Genomic DNA, 26,428 nt, shown 5'->3' with positions numbered 1-26,428 from the left:
TGTATTGGTCCCTGACATGTGTTTGAAACTGTTTGTCATGATTTGACAAGTGTCCTGGTTGGAGAGGTACGAGCAGGTTGAACAGTATACTCGAGCCTGTGCATCATTTCCCTGCCAAGATATTTTTTTTTTCTAGCAGCAGTGGTCCATCTTTTTTTTCCCATCACCCACTCATATCCGGATTTTTTTTTAAGCAAATCCATTTGGCATCTTTTTTTCCCCCGAAATCTTCCAAGCCCCCCCCCCCCCCAGGATATCAAATGGTCCACCCCTTAAAATTCGTAATTAATGGCTGTCAAGAGCATATCGCTTGAGTGGAACGGAGTATTTGTCATAGACGTTTCCAACATAATGTGAACATATTCGAGTACTTACATTGTTGAATTAGCATTTATAAAAGAGGAGGTGAAATTTGCCATGAAAACCAATAAATATTGGATTACTGCAAATAAAAACAGATGACAGATCTTTGGATGTGAATGTGAATCCCATATAGTAATACATGGGTAAACTCGGATACGCGATGTACATATCAGAGATATTCGCGATACGGATACGTACGCTGACGTGAAGCAATCAACATATTCAGATTGAGCGTTGAGGTCAACTTTTTTGAAAGTGAATATAAATATGAATATGAATATGTTGGTATCTTCACACCCGAATTTTTCTTCCGGTTACACATGTGTTGTGAAACACTATTCCCTATTCAACCACCATACAGGCTGTTAGACCCTGCTCTATTCAACTTGCATGTTGGGGAAAACGTTGAAAGTTGTCAGAAGGACAAGATTAGCGATTGAAGTGACATAGAATAGCAGTACTGGAAAACTGTTATCCCATGTATCAGCAAGAGTAGACTGTAGCTTGATTTTATTCAAATTTGTGTCGAAGTTGAACAGACGAGCCTTAGTAATAAGTAGTGATCGATGTACCACAGGCGAAGCTGGAACAACACGAGTGACTCTGAAGGATAGATAGGTAAGTCGTGCCAAACATTGTCTCGCTCGGCGATCCTTGATTTATTGATAAACACATTGTTATTGTGACAATCTCAAGTACAGTTTCGGGTAAAAGTTTTTTCGGACGGTACGATATCAATGATTAGGGAACTATCAAAATGCCGTCCTGAAATAAGATCGTTTGGTCGTGGATTTTGTTGTGTGTAAAAACGGTGTTTTCAACTCTTCACACTCTGCTTTTTGCTGCGACAAAGATTTGTTTTGGTTTAAAAGCAGTAATCTGCACCGAGAACAGCAAGAAGATTCCTACATTTGGTCCGGGCAGTGTCCGGGCATAAATTAGTACTAATACTAGTAGGAGTAGGACCGTGCTTTACTTAGGAACATTCATTTTTTGTTAGTTGTTACTGTTAGGGAGCCTTCAGTATTTACTAGGGGGCCGGAGGAAATCACACATGGTCTGTTAAGAAAAACATGACCCTCCCCCCATTCTCCATTCGTAAAAAGTGCCCCCTTTGTCCCATTTTGTAAAACATGACCCTCCCCGTGACATTTACATACAGTGAACGATTATATGTATACATACAAATTAAATAATTTTGTATACAAATTAAATAATTTTGACTCTGTATTAGACAGCAATATTTGTACATACATGTATACTACCATTGCAGGAGTTATATAGAAATGTCTGTGATCAGAACCAAAAAAAAGTCTACTTCTTATCACTATCAAACATTGATACAAAAAAACGCCGGGCCCCTCTGATGTAGGTTCATGCACATACATGTACTTGTCTTATCAGTTTGTTTGTGTCTGTGAAAGTTTGCCATGTTGTAACATCGCATTCAAGTGTAAGCTTATATAATGCAACATAATAATCTGTCTGGTCCTAAAAATAAACTGTCAGTGCATAGATTATATGTTGAGTTTTGGGCGAAAAATTGCCAACACACATGACATACAACGAAACATATACATGTGTACACGGCATTCAAGTCTGCAATGAATACTTACAGGTCAACAGATGTGTCTCGGAGTTTGTTCTTTAGCAACTCCGCTTGTGTAAGGTCCTTTCGAAATCTCTTGAACGGATTTTGAAATCTAAACGACAGAAGTCATCTAAGTATTTCAGAAGAACCAGATCAATGCCACTCTAATAGAAAGGCAACTGTACGCGTCGTCTGTCGACTGTTGGTTCTGACAGGATACTAGTCCTGCTTGCAGGTGCACGCATTTCACTCAACACATGATGGAGAAGGAAGGGCCTACAATGTACTTACTCTGTATGCAAGCAGGACTAACAGCCAAAACATGATAATTGTTCATCACCAAAATGGGTGCAAAAACTTTTTGTTTGACATTGTCTTATATCATTTAGGTAAGGTGGTCTATGTAATGAATGAACGGACTACCAATTTATTAATTAATGTTAAGCTTTTCACAATTATTAATACAATTTTGATGGTAATTTACAATATAGAGTGACTTTAATATTGAACCAAACAAGGTTATTCGGACATCAAATATGATTTTCTCACTGCTACTCCATGCTTTATCATACTGACACCAACATGTACATGTAGGTCATATTAAATATGCAATCAGCTGACTTTTCTGTAATACGGTGATGATGAAACCTTCAAGTAGCGATCATCTATTTCATTTACAGTGCTATGTATGTGATATGAGGGTACCATACAGTGCTGTGATATGAGGGTACCATACAGTGCTGTGATATGGGGTACCATACAGTGCTGTGATATGAGGGTACCATACAGTGCTGTGATATGAGGGTACCATACAGTGCTGTGATATGAGGGTACCATACAGTGCTGTGATATGAGGGTACCATACAGTGCTGTGATATGAGGGTACCATACACTGCTGTGATATGAGGGTACCATACAGTGCTGTGATATGAGGGTACCATACAGTGCTGTGATATGAGGGTACCATACACTGCTGTGATATGAGGGTACCATACAGTGCTGTGATATGAGGGTACCCTACAGTGCTGTGATATGAGGGTACCATACACTGCTGTGATATGAGGGTACCATACACTGCTGTGATATGAGGGTACCATACAGTGCTGTGATATGAGGGTACCATACAGTGCTGTGATAAGAGGGTACCATACACTGCTGTGATATGAGGGTACCATACAGTGCTGTGATATGAGGGTACCATACAGTGCTGTGATATGAGGGTACCATACACTGCTGTGATATGAGGGTACCATACACTACAGTGCTGTGATATGAGGGTACCTATACCATACACTGCTGTGATATGAGGGTACCATACACTGCTGTGATATGAGGGTACCATACACTGCTGTGATATGAGGGTACCATACAGTGCTGTGATATGAGGGTACCATACAGTGCTGTGATATGAGGGTACCATACAGTGCTGTGATATGAGGGTACCATACAGTGCTGTGATATGAGGGTACCATACACTGCTGTGATATGAGGGTACCATACACTGCTGTGATATGAGGGTACCATACAGTGCTGTGATATGAGGGTACCATACAGTGCGTGTGATAAGAGGGTACCATACACTGCTGTGATATGAGGGTACCATACAGTGCTGTGATATGAGGGTACCATACAGTGCTGTGATATGAGGTACCATTACACTGCTGTGATATGAGGGTACATACCACTACAGTGCTGTGATATGAGGGTACCTATACCATACACTGCTGTGATATGAGGGTACCATACACTGCTGTGATATGAGGGTACCATACACTGCTGTGATATGAGGGTACCATACAGTGCTGTGATATGAGGGTACCATACAGTGCTGTGATATGAGGGTACCATACAGTGCTGTGATATGAGGGTACCATACAGTGCTGTGATATGAGGGTACCATACAGGCTGTGATATGAGGGTACCATACAGTGCTGTGATATGAGGGTACCATACAGTGCTGTGATATGAGGGTACCATACAGTGCTGTGATATGAGGGTACCAAACAGTGCTGTCATGTATATGTATATCTTTTTAAGTCTGGGTTTCAATGCATGTACATTATGTATACCAGTTTACCTACAAAACTTAGCACTTTCTGAGATAGAATTGTTCTTTTATTTTTTATATTTTCAGTGAATATACCATCTACATCACATCCATCATTACATTGACTACAAGAAATTATGGCCAGTGTACCAAGCCTAGCCAAGGATGCTGTTCTTGTACAGAGTGTTGAAATGCCAAAAGATTCTGTAGAGGTCAAAGGTTATGACTTCAACAACGGAATAGATTACCATGCATTGCTTGAAAGTTATAAAACTTCAGGGTTTCAAGCTACAAACTTTGTTTAGCAGTGGAGGAAATTAATAAAATGGTATGTGCATTTTATTTCTCATCTATATCTAATTTCTAAATGCGTTCTTTCTGTACATCAGATTTGTTCTTCATATCAAGGTGCAATGTATATCACGGCTGTTGTTTGCTTGCGGAAATCTACTCACTGAGTAACAAAATGGAAATTGTTCATGAACAGACAAACACATTTACATGTAGATAACTAACTGTGCATGGAAGTCGGCATGTACGATGAATAGTTGGACGGCGGAAATTATCAATGTATCGCTTGATCCCAATGCAAATTTCACTGTATAAATACTCAAAAATGGAGAGTCAATCATTTCAGGCAAATATTTAAAAAATGGTCTCTCTCTCTCCCTTCCCCCTCCCTCTCTCTCTCTCCCCCCCCCCCCCCCCCCCTCTCTCTCTCTCTCTCTCTCTCTCTCTCTCTCTCTCTCTCTCTCTCTCTCTCTCTCTCTCTCTCTCTCTCTCTCTCTCTCTCTCTCTCTCTCTCTCTCTCTCTCTCTCTCTCTCTCTCTCTCTCTCTCTCTCTCTCTCTCTCTCTCTCTCTCTCTCTCTCTCCCTCCCTCCCTCCCTCCCTCAGTGAAACAGGAACACAATTCTGCAATGTATATCGACGTTTTCAAGCTTGCTTACTTACTTTCTCTTATCTTTGATTGTACAAGCATTGCATAGACTTAACTAAAATTCAGATCAGGCAAGGTACAGCCCTGTTAAACAGGAGTGACTGGTGCTATATAGTAACCATGTCATACTCCCCGAGGCTTTTTTTCCTTAACCAAATTTCAGTACTTGATACTTAAGGTTGAGATGCAGGTTCGTCAGCTCATTTTTCCTCCATCACATTTCACAGTAAAGACAAGATAAATACACCATTTTTTTCATTAATTATGTTGAGTCTTTGTATGAAGTTGTGATTTCTGTGGTGATTTTTTACATTTTTAACCATATTATTGATCTATACCCAAAAACTGTGTTTTTTGACGATTTTCACTTAAAGCTATTTAACTTTTACAAACAGTTGAATATAGTCCTCTTTTCGACTTTAAATGAAAGCTATGTACATAAACAAACAAAAAACGTTCCTCCGGATTTTTTATTTTGTCTCTCATTGTCTTGTTATAATCATCCAAAGTTGTATTTTTGTGTTTTTTGCATAAATTACCGCTTTTCACACTTCTCAACACAATATCTTGTGATTCCCTCAAAAACTAAACAATCCGGATTTGACACAGCTGGGACGTTCTGACACAAAGTTAAATAGCTTTGAACTTCACACAGTATACAAAATAAAGAACGCAGAAAAATGCTAATTTACACAATTGGACTCCTTCCGCCTGACAAAAGCTTTCAAAAGCTTTCAAATTCAACAGACATTGCAACAGCTTTTTTCTGTGACTTGCAAATATGTTACTCAATCCTTGCCATTTGGTTGTGTATGTTGCTTAATTACTACAGACATGTAGAAAATCGGGTATTTTAGGAGGGTCATGAAATGCTACAGATAGAAACGTGTTTGTTTCCCGCGATAAAGGTGTCATGTCATCTATTATTCTTCTACGCGTGGAGACTTTCGTTTAATCTTTTAATACGGTACGCGTGCCTTTCTCGACATTACATAGTATACTTTCTGGTTTGGATTCAAAGCCCTTGCTCTACGCAGTTGGTGTTCGTGTTTTGACTCGAATATGGGCTACGTTCTGATTTGAAGCCATATTCCTGCTCATGTATTAGGCATTGCTATGCAGTTGTTGTTGGTGTTTCATTGAAGACACACAATAAAAAAAGTTAACCTTTTCCCTGAAATTAAATTTCCACACCACGACACCGTACAACATCGGTAATTTTATACAAATTGTAAGGAGTGTTACAAAACTACGGTATAAATAATGGTACTTGATAAACTCACGTCAACAGTTTTTCTTCCACTGCGAGTGACGTTTTTATGATACTCGGAGTCGTAGTAGACATTACCTCATTTATTTAAACTACTTGTACCTTCAAAATCTCCGTTTTATAACTTTAATAGCCTTGAGGATCGCTCGGTGCCAAATTCTTGACGGGCTCACCGTTTACATTTAGACAGCATCATCGTACACGCAAATAAACAACGCTACGCACGTATACTACTACAGTACATGTGACTCGGTGTCTCGAAAGTTCACAAAGGATCGAGCCGTGATAAGCCGATCGTTAGAGTGTGGTTGCCACAATTTATAGGACCTTAACCCTAATAATATAATATAGTATGTGAAGAGGACGTTGTCAAAATCCACCAATGCCAAAGTTCAAAGCTAGTCTACGGCCATGTTCTGTGAAGCTTACAGAAATGTAATACCCGGAAATCGCTAATGCAATGTCACGCATCTGAGTTTTTCACACTACCAACACTGGATTTCACACCTCATCTTTCCTCCAGACTTTCTCTTCTTCAGCACTAGCCATTTTATTTTGGCTATTTTTTCAATAACCTCAACATACTCTTTAGCAACAGTTCTCATACAATGTAGAAAGACCTTCACTCAACGGTGCAGTGCTCATCGTCAATGCAATGGTTGCACTTGTCCTAAGTGACTGTGTAGCTGTGCTGGTTGCTGTAGTCGCTCTGCTTGCAGCCACAGCATACAAGACTGGGTTAAGTACTGGGCTCTGCAGAGCCATTGTTGCCTGGGTGGTCGAGCTTCCTGAAGCTGTCATGATGAGTGCTTCTTGATGATTCAATGCTTGCTGTATCAGCCTGCCATGAGGTGTCACCAGGCATACTTCTTTTCTCTTTATTTATATACTCAACATATATACATATTCATTAGTAGGCAATACATATTCATACTAGGTTCACCAATCATCATGAAGTGTAGATATAGGGTAGGTGGTTTAGAATATGGCAACCCTGAGAGATAAGATATTTATTGGTCACCATGCTTTGCGATCGGTGAGAGTTTGGTGAGGTGTAAAAGTAAATGAAGACAACTTGTAAGTTAAGTAGATGAACATGTTATGCTGACTGTAGTGTGTCATCTAAATTGTCTTACTATGAGGTCTTGAAGGTCTTACTTTGAGAAATGTTGCTAATCTCGCGTACAAGGGTCTACATGTTAGAAGTCTTGTTAGATCTCTTATTGGCCCTAAAGAGCACTCTGAGCAATCCCGGAAGTAACTAAATGTTGTTTGAAAGTACAATCATGTATGGTAATACAGGCAGGTGGCTCAATTTGAGCAGTACACTTGGAGATTGGCTGTACTCAAAAGCTGCCTTTTTCTTTGTCTATATTTTCAGTTAAAGAAGAAATCTGAACCACTGGAGAATGAAGAAGAGGCCGACACTCGTGCTGAGTTGAATCCCTGTCATCGTAAAAAAACAAACTGTACTATTTTTCTAGGATTTACTTCTAATCTAATATCAGCTGGAGTTAGAGAAACGTTAAAATACCTAGTACAGCATGATATGGTATGAAAAAACTCTTTTTTTTTACATGTACATGTACATAGAAAATAGTAATTTGTAACAGATTAGGTAGAATATAAACCAGTGATAACAGAAGTAAGATAAACATCAAATTTGAATATGTTTATATTTAAAGTTTTAGTGTCCAAAAAAGGAAAGAGAAGCCACAAGCTGCAAAAATATCATCTGTTATGTATAAAACTAGTGTTACAGTATTAATACAGCCAAAACATTTTGTCATTGCTCTGGAGTCATATTTATGGTAGTTGCTACCCCTGCATGAAAATAAATTTATCTTAAACGAGTACAATTGGCTAAATCACTCAACCTAAATGTTAGCTGTTATTGTACACACTGTCAGATAGACTTGTCATATTATGATCACAGGAGGGCATTGTTATGTTAATATTTGAACATTGTCAGAAGTCTGGACATCGACACTGAAACTATCCATTGTCTCATGTGTGAAGATTGTTGTATCCACATCACGCGAATGATGCCGTCAAGATTAAATGGCAATGCCTGTCAGTTAAAACAGAGGAGGGGAAGGAAATAGCACGATTGAACTGTGCCCTCTTGTTATGTAATATGTCTATGTTGTTGAACCTTGTACAGTAACAGTAGAAGAAAGTAATATATTAGCCAAAATATGCTGCAGACATTGGAGAGAGACATCTACATGTACAAATATACTAAGTAATAATATGACAGAAACCCATGACTTTTGACTGCAAGTGTGGTGTACGTACTCAGGGTGTTTGTACAAGTACTTGAAGTGTTCTCTGTGCCCATACTTTTGTGAGTGTAGTGAGTGAAAGTGTGGAGTACTCAGGGTGTTTGTACAAGTACTTGAAGTGTTCTCTGTGCCCGTACTTTCATGAGTGTAGTGAGTGCAAGTGTGGTGTACTCAGGGTGTTTGTACAAGTACTTGAAGTGTTCTCTGTGCCCGTACTTTCATGAGTGTAGTGAGTGCAAGTGTGGTGTACTCAGGGTGTTTGTACAAGTATTTGAAGTGTTCTCTGTGCCCGTACTTTGATGAGTGTAGTGAGTGAAAGTGTGGTGTACTCAGGGTGTTTGTACAAGTACTTGAAGTGTTCTCTGTGCCCGTACTTTGATGAGTGTAGTGAGTGAAAGTGTGGTGTACTCAGGGTGTTTGTACAAGTACTTGAAGTGTTCTCTGTGCCCATACTTTGATGAGTGTAGTGAGAGAAAGTATGGTGTACTCAGGGTGTTTGTACAATTGTACAAGTACTTGAAGTGTTCTCTGTGCCCGTACTTTGATGAGTGTAGTGAGTGAAAGTGTGGTGTACTCAGGGTGTTTGTACAAATACTTGTGTGTTCTCTGTGCCCGTACTTTGATGAGTGTAGTGAGTGAAAGTGTGGTGTACTCAGGGTGTTTGTACAAATACTTGTGTGTTCTCTGTGCCCGTACTTTGATGAGTGTAGTGAGTGAAAGTGCAGCATGAGTGCAAATAACCAAGTACACCATATTTGAACTCATGCAGAATGGGTTTCTGTTATAACTTGTATTATTACGTTATGTTTATCTGAAACAGCAAATTTCAATGAAAAATGATACTGTGCTTTCATATACATGAACGACTGCACACACATTTACATATTATTTGCATGCAGGTATGCTATGACATTTTTGTCCTTGCAGTGCAAATATAGCTAGTGTGCACACACAACCCTTACGATTCATATACCGCTAGTATGCATGTACAACCCTTACGATGCAAATACTGCTAGTATGTATGTACAACCCTTACGATGCAAATACCGCTAGTATGCATGTACAACCCTTATCGTGCAAATCCCGCTAGTATGTATGTACAACCCTTATGATGCAAATACCGCTAGTATGCATGTACAACCCTTATGATGCAAATACCGCTAGTATGCATGTACAACCCATACGATGCAAATACCGCTAGTATGCATGTACAACCCTTATGGTGCAAATACCGCTAGTATGCATGTACAACCTTTACAGGGCAAATACCGCTAGTATGCATGTACAACCCTTATGATGCAAATACCGCTAGTATGCATGTACAACCCTTATGATGCAAATACCACTAGTATGCATGTACAACCCTTATGATGCAAATACCGCTAGTATGTATGTACAACCCTTATGATGCAAATACCACTAGTATGCATGTACAACCCTTACGATGCAAATACCGCTAGTATGCATGTACAACCCTTATGATGCAAATACCACTAGTATGCATGTACAACCCTTATGATGCAAATACCGCTAGTATGTATGTACAACCCTTATGATGCAAATACCACTAGTATGCATGTACAACCCTTATGATGCAAATACCACTAGTATGCATGTACAACCCTTATGATGCAAATACCGCTAGTATGTATGTACAACCCTTATGATGCAAATACCACTAGTATGCATGTACAACCCTTACGATGCAAATACCGCTAGTATGCATGTACAACCCTTATGGTGCAAATACCGCTAGTATGCATGTACAACCTTTACAGGGCAAATACTGCTAGTATGCATGTACAACCTTTACAGGGCAAATACTGCTAGTATGCATGTACAACCCTTACGATGCAAATACCGCTAGTATGCATGTACAACCCTTATGGTGCAAATACCGCTAGTATGCATGTACAACCCTTACGATTCAAATACCACTAGTATGCATGTACAACCCTTATGGTGCAAATACCGCTAGTATGCATGTACAACCCTTACGATGCAAATACCGCAAGTATGCATGTACAACCCTTATGGTGCAAATACCACTAGTATGCATGTACAACCCTTACGATGCAAATACCGCTAGTATGCATGTACAACCCTTACGATTCATATACCGCTAGTATGCATGTACAACCCTTACGATTCAAATACCACTAGTATGCATGTACAACCCTTACGATGCAAATACCGCTAGTATGTATGTACAACCCTTATGGTGCAAATACCGCTAGTATGTATGTACAACCCTTACAGTGCAAATACTGCTAGTATGCATGTACAACCCTTATGGTGCAAATACCGCTAGTATGCATGTACAACCCTTATGGTGCAAATACCGCTAGTATGCATGTACAACCCTTATGGTGCAAATACCGCTAGTATGCATGTACAACCCTTATGGTGCAAATACCGCTAGTATGCATGTACAACCCTTACGATTCAAATACCACTAGTATGCATGTACAACCCTTACGATTCAAATACCGCTAGTATGCATGTACAACCCTTATGGTGCAAATACCGCTAGTATGTATGTACAACCCTTACAGTGCAAATACCGCTAGTATGCATGTACAACCCTTATGGTGCAAATACCGCTAGTATGCATGTACAACCCTTATGGTGCAAATACCGCTAGTATGCATGTACAACCCTTACGATGCAAATACCGCTAGTATGCATGTACAACCCTTACAGTGCAAATACCACTAGTATGCATGTACAACCCTTATGATTCAAATACTGCTAGTATGCATGTACAACCCTTACAGTGCAAATACCGCTAGTATGTATGTACAACCCTTACAGTGCAAATACCGCTAGTATGTATGTACAACCCTTACAGTGCAAATACCACTAGTATGCATGTACAACCCTTATGATTCAAATACTGCTAGTATGCATGTACAACCCTTACAGTGCAAATACCACTAGTATGCATGTACAACCCTTATGATTCAAATACCACTAGTATGCATGTACAACCCTTACAGTGCAAATACCGCTAGTATGCATGTACAACCCTTACGATGCAAATACCACTAGTATGCATGTACAACCCTTATGATTCAAATACTGCTAGTATGCATGTACAACCCTTACGATTCAAATACCGCTAGTATGCATGTACAACCCTTACGATTCAAATACCACTAGTATGCATGTACAACCCTTATGATGCAAATACCGCTAGTATGCATGTACAACCCTTATGATTCAAATACCGCTAATATGCATGTACAACCCTTATGGTGCAAATACCGCTAATATGCATGTACAACCCTTACGATGCAAATACCGCTAGTATGCATGTACAACCCTTACGATGCAAATACCGCTAATATGCATGTACAACCCTTACGATGCAAATACCGCTAGTTTGCATGTACAACCCTTATGGTGCAAATACCGCTAGTATGCATGTACAACCCTTACGGTGCAAGTAATCTCTCAATTCATACATATATTATAATTTACAATCTGAGGTTGGAACTGTTTCTCATACTCTATTAATCGTATCTTTCAGGTTGACTGTATAGTAACCACAGCTGGTGGTGTAGAGGAAGATCTCATCAAATGTCTAGCTCCAACATACCTAGGTGATTTTCATCTTTCGGGTAGAATGTTACGAGACAAAGGTATTAATAGAATAGGAAATTTACTAGTACCAAATGATAATTATTGTAAGTTTGAAGACTGGATATTCCCAATCTTGGATCAGATGCTGCTGGAGCAGAAAACACAGGTTTGTACGCTGGAAAGTAAATGTCTACAACATTGATTTGAACAGAGTGTGTTCCAGACATGGAGAATAAAAACAACTCTTTGAGTATTTAAGTGAGCTCTGTCACATATCAGTATCTGCAACTTAATTGGGGTTACCCACCAAAATTACTGTACACATGTACATGGTATGGAAATCCATGTGAAATTAGTAAGATTCCATTCCAATATTTTTCTTCGTTCAGCCACGGAAAATACGGGTGACCTAAGGGGCGCAGGTCACTACGAGTCGCTAGACAAGTAGTGTCAACTCTTAAGGCCAGGTTACACGATGCAACTCGACGAGCAACGCAAATGCATCGTGTATTTGCTTCGTCGCAGGGACGGAAACCGACATGTCGGTTTTTCTGTGACGAGTCGCAAGTTGCTTCTTGAGTTGCTTCATGAGTTGCACTGCGTAACCACATCGTCGCGTCGCAAGTGATAACCTTTGACATATACGTACGTGTCAAATTCTGTTCAATGTTATGGCCGCCATGTTTTTAGTATAAATTATCTATTTCGGCAAAATATTTTTGATATAATTTCAATTTATCACCACGGTTACCACTTATCAATAGTATACAACGTCTATGAATGCTTGATCTCCGCTGAATATCATTTTATTTCTAACTTGAATGCAAGTAGCGACGTCGGAAAGATCAATATTGCCCTAAACGAACTTCAAATTGAATATAGTTTTACTATCAATACCTCAACAAATTTTCAGTCATTTTATTGGTAAATATTAGCAATTTTATAGCATTTCTGCCAAGTTCCTGCTGCCAGAAGACTTGACCTCTATGACCTGTAACTTTATATATCTTAACATGTGCAGCAGTTAGCTCTTGCGACTCACCATTCAACTAGTTGCTTCGTGTACGCGCTCCGTTGCAGTTGCTAGCCTCGTCGCATGTGACGAATTGCTTCATGAGTTGCATCGTGTAACTGGCCCTTAAGTTCATGAGTAGTTTTTGGCTGAATGAAGAAAAATATTGGAGAAATAACGTAATTATACCAATGCCAGTAATATCAAAGAAAATTGGGGAAAGTAATGGGAATTTTGAACATTTTGACTCCTATTTCGAACATAGCAGAACTAGTGACATACAAATGTAGACATGTATTGTCATACGTGCATTGTCATGGCGTAGAATGACCAGAGTATACATGTATATGCCATATTTTTTGTTCAACTAATGGCTCGTGCATGGCATAATGTACTGTGTCATTCAATTGGCATTGTACACTGTCATGTGTATAGCAATGCATGGATGTAAAGTTGACATTGTTCAAATGCAGTATAGCATAATACTGACTTTCTTCTTAAACACAGTTTTAATTGAATGTTATGAAATTCATATCATTTAACCATACCATATCACATACTCTCTGGAAGGATAAATCTCAGATTTTAATTAACATTTTTGGACTGAGGACATTTCATCTTTTGCTCTCTGATTGTATAACCAAGGGTATAACACAGACATTGATTGATTGATTGATTGATTGATTGATTGATTGATTGATTGATTGCCAAAATTCATAATTGTGGTCTGTGTCTGCATACATTGTTTTGTAGGGTGTTCACTGGACTCCATCTAAGATGATAGCAAGACTGGGGAAAGAGATTGACAACCCAGATTCTGTGTATTACTGGGCATACAAGGTAAGGAGAAAGTCTGACTTTTTGTCAATAAAATTCATGTAATAAATGATATGGTGGTATAGCACTCTGGTAAAGATAAGATTGATTCAGGCTGAATGACACCTTGTATCATACAGTCTAATAATATGATGGATATACATAATATACTTTGAAGATATATTTTGCCTTACTGTCTACATGTCACATTAAAGACATTTTAAACTAATCGGTGAAATGTGTTATCAAAATCACTAATGTTGCATTAAAAAAATAATTTTCAAAGATTGTGTAGCAATTTATACTGTGAAAGTGAATACTTTGTATATGTTTCTACATTAACATTTGTGCTGTGACCAGCGAAATTTGCCAAAAAATGGTAGTGCTGCTGAATTGATTCATAAAATGATTGAATACTAAGTATTAGTTAACCTGTGAATTGCTATGTTTTTGAATAGAAAACCAGTCAACTACTGACAAATCAATATCAAATCTCTTGCTGTTGTTTGTCTAAATTGTTTATTGATAAATTTTACCCGTAGAAAATTGATTTAATTATTCATTTATTGAAATAAATACCAGTAAACTTCAGCATTATAACAATTCTGTTAACTTGTAAACTTTTTAGTAATATGACAATTCATGATAAAAGTATTGTTATACCTATTTCCTAATCTTTTAGTCCTGCATTGACTGATGGTTCCATAGGTGTTCAGAACAGCATTGTTTTATGTATTTCAGAATAATATCCCTGTGTTTAGTCCTGCACTGACTGATGGTTCCATAGGTGATATGTTGTATTTCCATTCCTATAAGAACCCAGGATTAGTTTTAGATATTGTGGAAGGTAAGTATAACAAACTGTAAAACAAAACTACAATATAGATGTACCAGTACAACTTAGCATTTATATAAAAATACAATCTCAAAGCATGGATCTATTAGTGAGAAGAACAAAAATACATTTTCACATAATGTCCATTCAGTCATAATTTGAAAGTACACAGCTGTGAAAAATACATCCTGAGCTTGGAGCTAGCCAAATACATGGCAGGAAAATATTTATTTATTTATCTATTTATCTATTTATTTATTTATTTATTTATACAGACACCATTTCAGTGCATACGCACTGTTTCTCAAATGGAACCTGTTGCAAGATTACGTACACAGAAAAAAAAAGAAAAAAGGGGACAAACCAGGACAAAAAGTTACAGATGCACAGTGTACTTTAAAAGATATCCACTTACATTACCAGACAACATTCTTAAGATGTCTTTTAAATATCGATGAGTTTGGAGCTGATCTTATGGATAGGGTAGATTGATCCATAGAACAGCACCACTATAGTGAAATGCCCGTTTCCCATATTCAGTTTTAACTGTAGGGATGTATATGTTACCTTTACTGGCCTGTCTTGTGGTATGAAGATGAATTTGGTTGGAATGATTGAACATTTCAGTTAGGTAACTAGGTGTATTACCTGTTACGGCTTTGTAGACGAGTGTCAATTACCAGTTGGTGCTTCCATCTAAATTTGAGGGCTGACCCAACTACATGTTGTATTGCAACCCATTGAATTATTGCAATCCTTTGAAATATAAAACTTTTGAGTAATAGTGTGTAATGTAGTGTGGGTCTGTTTTTTGAACATTCTGTTAGGACTCAAATAACCACTGTGTATACATACTTGATTCAAGTGTCAACAAAATTTGCCGTAGAACTTGCATTTTTTCTTGATAAGAATAACACTTGAAATATGATATGAAATATATCTTTGTTACAGATATTAGGAGGATTAACAGTCAGGCAGTGTATGCAGCCAATACTGGTATGATCATAGTAGGTGGAGGACTTATGAAACATCATGTCTGTAATGCTAACCTTATGGTGAGTCAAACTTAGTGGGGCACACACACACACACACACACACACACACACACACACACACACACACAAACTTACACATACACACATACACATACATGCATACATACATACATACATACATACATACATACATACATACATACAGACAGACAGACAGACGGACATGTACATACACAAACACACACACACGTGCTCACATACACACATACACAATACACACACACAACACACATACACACATACACACACATACAAACTTACACACATACACACATATACATACATACATACATACATACATACAGACAGACAGACAGACAGACAGACAGACATGTACATACACACACAAACACACACGCATGTGCGCACATACATACACACATACATGCACAACACACACACACACACACACACACACACACACACACACACAACACAAACAAGTTCTTGTAGTGTTCTCTGTGGTCGTACTTTCATGAGCAAAGTAGTTGGAAGTACAGCAGAAAACACTACAAACATACAATGTAATTACAGTATTCCTATCTTCAACACTGACATTCATATCATTGGATTCTAACATTATTATCTCAAACATCAAATTTCATAAAAATATAGTCATGCATTCAAATTATGTTGTGTATATGTAACGTGTGTGGTTATTTGCACACAGGTATGCAATAATGTGTATATATGTTACATTTGTGTGGTTATTTGCATACAGGTATGCAATAATGTGTATATGTAACACATGTGGTTATTTGCATACAGGTATGCAATAATGTGTATATGTAATACTTGTGTTGTTATTTGCACACAGGTATGCAATAATGTGTATATGTGACACCTGTGTGGTTATTTGCATACTGGTATGCAATAATGTGTATATGGAACACTTGTGTGGTTATTTGCATACAGGTATGCAATAATGTGTATATGTAATACTTGTGTTGTTATTTGCACACAGATATGCAATAATGTGGGTATGTAACACATGTGTGGTTATTTGCATCCAGATATGCAATAATGTGTATATGTAACACGTGTGTGGTTATTTGCATACAGATATGCAATAATGAGGATATGTAACACGTGTGGTTATTTGCATACAGATATGCAATAATGTGTATATGTAACACATGTGGTTATTTGCATACAGATATGCAATAATGTGTATATGTAATACTTGTGTTGTTATTTGCACACACAGACAGATATGCAATAATGTGGATATGTAACACGTGTGTGGTTATTTGCATACAGATATGCAATAATGTGTATATGTAACACATGTGGTTATTTGCATACAGATATGCAATAATGTGGATATGTAACAAGTGTGGTTATTTGCATACAGATATGCAATAATGTGTATATGTAACACATGTGGTTATTTGCATACAGATATGCAATAATGTGGATATGTAACACGTGTGGTTATTTGCATACAGATATGCAATAATGTGGATATGTAACACATGTGGTTATTTGCATACAGTAAAAATATGAAGATTGTACGATATGCTACATTAAAAACAGTAAATAAAGACCACTAGTATGTACAAACAATGATACAAGTAATGACAGTATTACATATCCGATAATAATAGGTTGTTTTTTAAATACTTTTTTTGTCTTTTAGAGGAATGGAGCAGACTTTGCAGTGTACATTAATACAGCTAATGAGTTTGATGGCTCTGATTCTGGTGCTAGACCAGATGAAGCAATCTCCTGGGGTAAAATTAGAAAAACAGCATCTCCAGTTAAGGTAGTACAATTTAATGACATTTTTAGGAAAAGTTTTGTTTTCATGTAGTTACTTGTGTGGGCATTTTACTAAATATTCATTATTGAGTACAGTATTCCATCATTCTATATTGTTTTTCACATTCATTCAATTTAACATAATCTGAGGACCTGTGCTTACTTCATTTTGACTATGAACATTCAATTCAACTCTCAACTGATTTGAGAGGTCTCAATTGAAATCAACCAAGTGAAGGTCCAAAACTAAGTTTGGCATAACGCAAAGAACACTTTCTAGGAATATTTTCTAGGGTTGTAGGGCCTTTGCATCTTTTAACCTCGGAATTCAAGCAGATTAGGATTTGAACTTTTGATCAATGTTCTGTAGTGTAGATGTCTTTCACATCGATAACATGATTTAATCTCAGTGTACTGTAGTGTAGATGTCTTTCACATCGATAACATGATTTAATCTCAGTGTACTGTACTGTAGTGTAGATGTCTTTCACATCGATAACATGATTTAATCTCAGTGTACTGTAGTGTAGATGTCTTTCACATCGATAACATGATTTAATCTCAGTGTACTGTAGTGTAGATGTCTTTCACATCGATAACATGATTTAATCTCAATGTACTGTAGTGTAGATGTCTTTCACATCGATAACATGATTTAATCTCAGTGTACTGTAGTGTAGATGTCTTTCACATCGATAACATGATTTAATCTCAGTGTACTGTAGTGTAGATGTCTTTCACATCGATAACATGATTTAATCTCAGTGTACTGTAGTGTAGATGTCTTTCACATCGATAACATGATTTAATCTCAGTGTACTGTAGTGTAGATGTCTTTCACATCGATAACATGATTTAATCTCAGTGTACTGTAGTGTAGATGTCTTTCACATCGATAACATGATTTAATCTCAGTGTACTGTAGTGTAGATGTCTTTCACATCGATAACATGATTTAATCTCAGTGTACTGTAGTGTAGATGTCTTTCACATCGATAACATGATATCTCATATTAATCTTCTACATATTGTAGAGTAGATGCCGTTCACAGCCAGTGTATAACTTGTTCTTCCTTGTAGTCAGGTCCCTGATAAACAATTTCTTAGTTGGCTGCAGTAGCAAGATTTTTTATCACTTTTTTGCTTGACTGCAACACAACTATTGCAGCATAACTGAAGGTTATTGACAGTGTTAAATGCTGGGAAGTGGTGTCTTTAAAGGAAGCAACAAGAAACAACTCCAGATGTGGTGTCAGAGTCATTGCACCCTTAGAACCAAGCTAGAGGACAGACTCTATAGAACTAGACTTACTTTATGTCCTACCATTCACTGTTATTAAATCAATAGAGTCCAGGCTATACAATACATAGAGGGTTCATATATGATATCCCTGTTATCGTTGTAATGGTGATTTCATTTTGCAATAGTAACATTAATTTAGGGTATATTCCTTTAGACCATTTACTGTAAACCTGGACATTTTCACTAAAGAATTTAAGTTACTTTTACTTATTTTGTTGGAAAACGAAAAGATACAAAAAAGTCATGATTACGACTTCTTGTTGATGAATACAATATACCATTCTTGTAATTAGACAAAATTAGTCTTTGAGAATTTGCTGATGACTGTAAAATCATAACATTTTCTAGTGTTAAAAATATCAAGGTTTACAATATGTTGTAATTATCCTTTTGTCATGCATCAGTAACAATCATCTCTCCATCATCATATCATTGACTTTATCTCTTATTCATATTATTTATAGGTGTATGCTGATGCCACTTTGGTCTTCCCCTTGATTGTAGCTGAAACGTTTGCCAGGAATTTCAAACCTACACCTTTGAAAGAAAGCATTACAAAAGAAGAGAAAGAAACAGATCAAGAATGAACACTATTTACTTAAACTGAAGTACGAGATGTAAAAGCTTATAATGCCATGGTTACTGCAGGTCTATAAATTATATTCACCTTTATATGGTTAAACACCTTGTTGTCAGTATTGTAAATTGCCATGACTATGTAAATCTAACCCAGCTTATAATATAATATAGCTATCAGACTATAAGATATGTTGTGTTGTTCAGCCCTATCAGGCTGATTATAAGATATGTTGTGTTGTTCAGCCCTATCAGGCTGGTAAAGCATGACTCTATAAGCTGCCCTGTATTCTGTACGATGCAACCAGATTTGGTTGCAGCCAATCCAATATTATGCTGTAAAATGTATCCAAATACCATTATAATGTTGTCCTTTCAATACTGATATATGAGACCAGCCACCTAGGTTAGGTCAATAGTAGATATAAGTTTCCAGCCCTAGTCCAGTATTCATGAATTACAAATAATTAACAGAAACTATAATGATTTTAATACACATAATGACCTCTGTTTGAACTTTTAATCACAAGTTCAAGGTGTGGCCTAAATCTGTCAATCTTGCAGGAACAGATTCACAGAGTACCAGTAGTGCATATGTGAGTTGTAGCTGATAGCATGGCATGAATGTCTTATCTTACAGACAAGTAGTACAGACGTGAGTGGTAGCTGATAGCATGGAATGAATGTCATATCTTATAGACTTACCCTAGTAGTACAGACTAGAGTGGTCGCTGATAGCATGGAATGAATGTCGTATCTTATAGACTTACCCTAGTAGTACAGACTAGAGTGGTCGCTGATAGCATGGAATGAATGTCATATCTTATAGACTTACCCTAGTAGTACAGACTAGAGTGGTCGCTGATAGCATGGAATGAATGTCGTATCTTATAGACTTACCCTAGTAGTACAGACTAGAGTGGTCGCTGATAGCATGGAATGAATGTCGTATCTTATAGACTAGTAGTACAGACTAGAGTGGTCGCTGATAGCATGGAATGAATGTCATATCTTATAGACTTACCCTAGTAGTACAGACTAGAGTGGTCGCTGATAGCATGGAATGAATGTCGTATCTTATAGACTTACCCTAGTAGTACAGACTAGAGTGGTCGCTGATAGCATGGAATGAATGTCGTATCTTATAGACTTACCCTAGTAGTACAGACTAGAGTGGTCGCTGATAGCATGGAATGAATGTCATATCTTATAGACTTACCCTAGTAGTACAGACTAGAGTGGTCGCTGATAGCATGGAATGAATGTCGTATCTTATAGACTTACCCTAGTAGTACAGACTAGAGTGGTCGCTGATAGCATGGAATGAATGTCGTATCTTATAGACTTACCCTAGTAGTACAGACTAGAGTGGTCGCTGATAGCATGGAATGAATGTCGTATCTTATAGACTTACCCTAGTAGTACAGACTAGAGTGGTCGCTGATAGCATGGAATGAATGTCGTATCTTATAGACTTACCCTAGTAGTACAGACTAGAGTGGTCGCTGATAGCATGGAATGAATGTCGTATCTTATAGACTTACCCTAGTAGTACAGACTAGAGTGGTCGCTGATAGCATGGAATGAATGTCATATCTTATAGACTTACCCTAGTAGTACAGACTAGAGTGGTCGCTGATAGCATGGAATGAATGTCGTATCTTATAGACTTACCCTAGTAGTACAGACTAGAGTGGTCGCTGATAGCATGGAATGAATGTCATATCTTATAGACTTACCCTAGTAGTACAGACTAGAGTGGTCGCTGATAGCATGGAATGAATGTCATATCTTATAGACTTACCCTAGTAGTACAGACTAGAGTGGTCGCTGATAGCATGGAATGAATGTCATATCTTATAGACTTACCCTAGTAGTACAGACTAGAGTGGTCGCTGATAGCATGGAATGAATGTCATATCTTATAGACTATAGGGATGAGGGATTAAAAGGTTACAGATCTTCATGTAACAGTCAGTGTACCAACCATGCAACAGTCAGTGTACCAACCATGTAATAGTCAGTGTACCAACCATGTAACAGTCAGTGTACCAACCATGTAACAGTCAGTGTACCAACCATGCAACAGTCAGTGTACCAACCATGTAACAGTCAGTGTACCAACCATGTAACAGTCAGTGTACCAACCATGTAACAGTCAGTGTACCAACCATGTAACAGTCAGTGTACCAACCATGCAACAGTCAGTGTACCAACAATGTAACAGTCAGTGTACCAACCATGTAACAGTCAGTGTACCAACCATGTAACAGTCAGTGTACCAACCATGTAACAGTCAGTGTACCAACCATGTAACAGTCAGTGTACCAACCATGCAACAGTCAATGTACCAACCATGTAACAGTCAGTGTACCAACCATGTAACAGTCAGTGCACCAACCATGTAACAGTCAGTGTACCAACCATGTAACAGTCAGTGTACCAACCATGTAACAGTCAGTGTACCAACCATGTAACAGTCAGTGTACCAACCATGTAACAGTCAGTGTACCAACCATGTAACAGTCAGTGTACCAACCATGTAACAGTCAGTGTACCAACCATGTAATAGTCAGTGTACCAACCATGTAACAGTCAGTGTACCAACCATGTAACAGTCAGTGTACCAACCATGTAACAGTCAGTGTACCAACCATGTAACAGTCAGTGTACCAACCATGTAACAGTTAGTGTACCAACCATGTAACAGTCAGTGTACCAACCATGTCAAGGAAAATCAGTCCATTGTGTTTACATTTGTAATTTAACTACTAACGTCTCTGTTCACTGTCTGTGCCTGCTGTCACTTTTGATGTTGTTCTGTATATATTTACACATTGACCTTTAAGGATTTGGTTTCTAGTACATCTCTGTAATTACACCGTAAATATAGGATGTCAATCTTTAAAGGATTGCAGTCAAAATATATCCTGGGACATAGGACTCTCATCTAACTTGCAAGTGTATAGTGAGCCCACAATTTTGGTTTGTTTGTGTTTCTTTTGTGTTTATAAACTGCTTGTGAATAACTAGTACATATATATAACAAAAAAAAATCAATTTGTGTTATGAGTCTACCTATTAATATCTTGTGCAGATTAATATTTTTTAAAGATAATTTTTTAGTGATAGAGAAATTGTAATTATGTCAAAGGTGATGTAATACACATTTTCAAGAATACTTCTGATTGGTTATTGTATGATAGCTTCCATTGTCTGTATATTATAATTAGTATTATTTTAAGGCCCCAGTAGTTGTATCTTATGACTGCAATGGGATGGGCTTCATCTACATGACATGGAGTGGTGGAGTGGACTATAAGCAACTATACTATTTATTACCCTAACAAGTCAAGATGTAATATTTGTTAAAATACACTCAACTTTGACTGGAAACAGTTTGATCTAGCTGAATTATCTCTTTACTAATAATTGATCATTACCTCTACAGTCTGTATGTAAACAGTTCTAAGTCATGTGATTACTTGTTTGTTAACAAATCATAAATTTATGGAATGTGTATGTTAATAGTTTGATGACTACATGCTTCAGTGATCATAACAACTATTCTGAAAAGTTCTAGCTAGGTTAATAGACAGGATACAGTATTTTGACTCACATCTGTGAAAATATCGAATTTTCCAGGCTAAAAATCACTAACAACTGCATCTGTTGCCATTCCTTGTTGCTTCATTGGTGTAATCGATATGGGGTGTAATCGATATGGAGAAATGCAAACCAAAAATCAAATGTACGGAGTCCATGAAGCAAGTAGTTGCTCTTGGTTGCTCTTATAACTTCTTGTATTGTTTTTGGTTGCAGTGACTGAGTTAGTGGTTAACTCGTTCACTACTTACTAACCATGCATGCAGTCTACATTTGAAACCGTCAAGTACTAGCTGAGCTCTGTGAATATCAAGGGTGGTGTTACAGACTATAGAGATGTGTAATGCAAAGAACTCATTGTAAAATGTGATATAACAATCAAGCCATATTGCCACATCAGATTGTAATTACTTTGTTACATCACATACTTTGCAGTGGAAGTTCTTTTCAGTATACTAGTAATTTGAATGAAATCTAAAGTGGGAATATGACTCTGTTGCTTTATATACCTTATATTGTCATTTGATTTTGTTGTTCCAGAAGTGAACACCTTCCCCACTCACCCCTGAAACAACAAAATTAAAAAGAAACAAGAATACACAAAGGAAATAGATGTAAATACAGCAATCTGACTATATTCCTACATCAGGTTTTAAACATATAGGTGATATAATGGAACTTCGGGTATATTATGTGTTTGACTTGTGATGCAGTAAGTTTAATATAAGATATCAGTCATCTTGTGAAATCGTTTACAGTTTCTTTTAAAGTAATAAATACATCAATCTAAATGAAATTTACTTGGTTTTTATAGTACAACTGAACTAATACAGTGCAGTAGTTATATAGGCATGATGCAGTGTGTTTGTGTGTGTAAATGCGTGTGAACGTGTGTGTGTGTGTGTGTGTTGACAACTCAAAACCGATTCATAGGTTTTCAAATAGACATTATTATTTATTATAAGCACACCAAATATTCATGACTATCTATCTGAAGGAAATAAGCTTTTAAGAGTCATGAATATTCAGTATGCATCTATTGAATATACATTTCCACTAAGATGCTTGATGCAAAGGTGTCCAATGAAAGAACCATAAAGGTGAAAAAAGTGTCAATTTGGTGTTTCTTAGCAACTGAGCGACAATTCTGTGGTCAATGTAGAAATGACAAAACGTCCGATTTTTTGCCAGGTAAGGCATAATTTAGCAGAAAAATACCTGTCAAACATTCGCGTTGTACATCTACTGCATCACTCGAGATCCGTCTATTTGCGTTTCTACAACTGGAATTATTGTAGCGTATAGTTTTGCGTTTAAACCCCATAACGAAAAAAAAGCTAAAACAAGAACTCCAAATGAAAACTAACGCTATAATATATTGCATCTATTCCTATTCGTGCTCACAACGACACGTGGGTGCATGACACATGGAACCACCAAAGCGCAGGTCGCCGCGCAAAGACAATGGAAAACGTTTCGGTAGCCATGGCAGCAATCGACATTGTTCCAGAGATGAAGATTCGATCGCTCACATCTGCTTTATCAACCATGGCAGTGTAGACCAATCCACAACCTATCTCTACACCTGCACGGTGTACGCTTAGAATGATGAGCAGACGGTATTTCAGATCAAATTGACATTTTCATGTTTATATTGATCTCTATTATGGAGATGATGTCAGTGGGATGTCCGCCCATTTTACCATCAATGGTCGCTCTCATTACTATTGGACTAGCATCATGTATCATACCATTGCCTAAGTTTTGTAGACAATGTTATCATCCATTCCGTGCTCTGTACTACGTTTGTCGAATATGTCTCTACGTGTACTTCGGCTTTCACTACGTATGGGTGCCCTTAAATCGCCGTATGGCTCAAGCGGTTTGTTGGCTGGAGCTCGGGACTTCACCGTGCCGGGACGATGAGCGTGTTTACTATGCATTATCTTTACTGGCAGCCGAGATTCCGTTCGTTTACGTCATCATGCGTCTAACTAACACGAAGGTAATTTGTCGAAGCTTTACAAACTTGGCGACTGAGACGAAGAAGAAAATGTCCGACTTGGCGATGCAAATCATCACACCGCTTGCCTTTGCTCAGAAGATGAGGAAACGTACTAGCATTAAAAAGGAACATCGCCCTAAAACACTCAGGACAAGTCGATCGTACTACCTGCGATCCAAGTGCCATGATCTACGAACACACGAAGTCGTCGAGTACAAACATACGCATACCAAAAAGAAGATGCCATTGGCGCTTCGTCGTATTTTGTGCTGAAACACAAGCTGGTTGGTACATTTACAGCAAGACTTTTTGTTTTGTATAAATGACCATGTTGACTGTCATCATACAACTTGGTTGTCAAAATCTTGGACTGATATTGGACAAAATAAAATACCTATATGCTACAACAAATGGTGGCAGTGTTGTTTATAAACAATAGAATAAACTTGCTATGACATCATGATTACCACTTTACTGGACTCCAAACTGGTGTTACAACACACATTCATTACACTGTCAATATAAACATAATCTTGACTATATAGTCTATAACTGAACTCAAACTCTATCCTACGGTTAAAAATACAAATAAATATGAAAGCTTTGAAAGATTACATATGTAAACTTAACAAATCCAATCATAGTACTGGCAGATTTGTTTTCCTTTGTTGACATTTTTGCTGTTGTAAACAAACTGTGTATTGTTGTATGAACCAAGGCCATTGACAGATTATATTAGTGTAACAGTTACTGTAAGATACAAAGTGTGTGATATATTCCTATACATTGATTTACATGTAATTTATTGCAACGTGTCTACGGTAATACTAGGAAAATAACTCTAGATTACACAACTACTAACAACAGAACTAATGAAAAACAACACAAAAACAGTAAAATATAACCAAAAAATAAATGATAATTAAACATTGGCTTTCATTGGCTTTCAAGTCGTCTATTGTTCCACTAACATTTTCATAAAGTTACGTCACTCATCACCACTTCAATAATACATCCATCTCATCAGACTACTTTTAATCATACTATATAATTTTCTATATTGTACGTGATCAAGAAAAGGACGGAAAACAATAAATAAAACGGGATTTAATATCCTCTTGCTGGTCTTGCATTAGAAATGTTCATTACCGCCACTACTAAACTTTCTTAACATCGTTCAACAGTAAAATTGCTAGTCAATAAACTTTTTTCGGTTATAGTTATACTTTTTATTCAGACCAATTGAATTGACATGCATCGTACAAGAGTTCAGGTCAGTGTCATACTGTTGTACACAGTTCACGTAGACTGACTGGTACAAAGGGGTTGTTTATCAATCTCTGCCTTCTGGTAGGGGAGGTGGCGTCTGTATCACCCCAA

General features: G+C 37.5%; 1 protein-coding gene across 1 annotated transcript; it reads left to right on the top strand.

Annotated features, from left to right (window-relative positions):
• The first annotated feature begins 690 nt into the window (after positions 1-690).
• On the top strand, positions 691-20,379 carry LOC144440905 (deoxyhypusine synthase-like). Its single transcript, XM_078130357.1, is given in 10 exon segments — positions 691-981; positions 4,089-4,298; positions 4,301-4,329; positions 7,591-7,761; positions 12,027-12,245; positions 13,845-13,931; positions 14,649-14,754; positions 15,694-15,797; positions 17,437-17,562; positions 19,326-20,379. Coding segments are annotated over 9 exon segments (1,125 nt in total). The 5' UTR covers positions 691-981; positions 4,089-4,138; the 3' UTR covers positions 19,449-20,379.
• Positions 20,380-26,428: the final 6,049 nt, after the last annotated feature.

The sequence above is a fragment of the Glandiceps talaboti genome, chromosome 10 (genome assembly GCF_964340395.1).
Source record: "Glandiceps talaboti chromosome 10, keGlaTala1.1, whole genome shotgun sequence".
Classification (NCBI taxonomy): Eukaryota; Metazoa; Hemichordata; class Enteropneusta; family Spengelidae; genus Glandiceps; species Glandiceps talaboti.
This window is presented reverse-complemented; position numbering and strand designations above follow the sequence as displayed.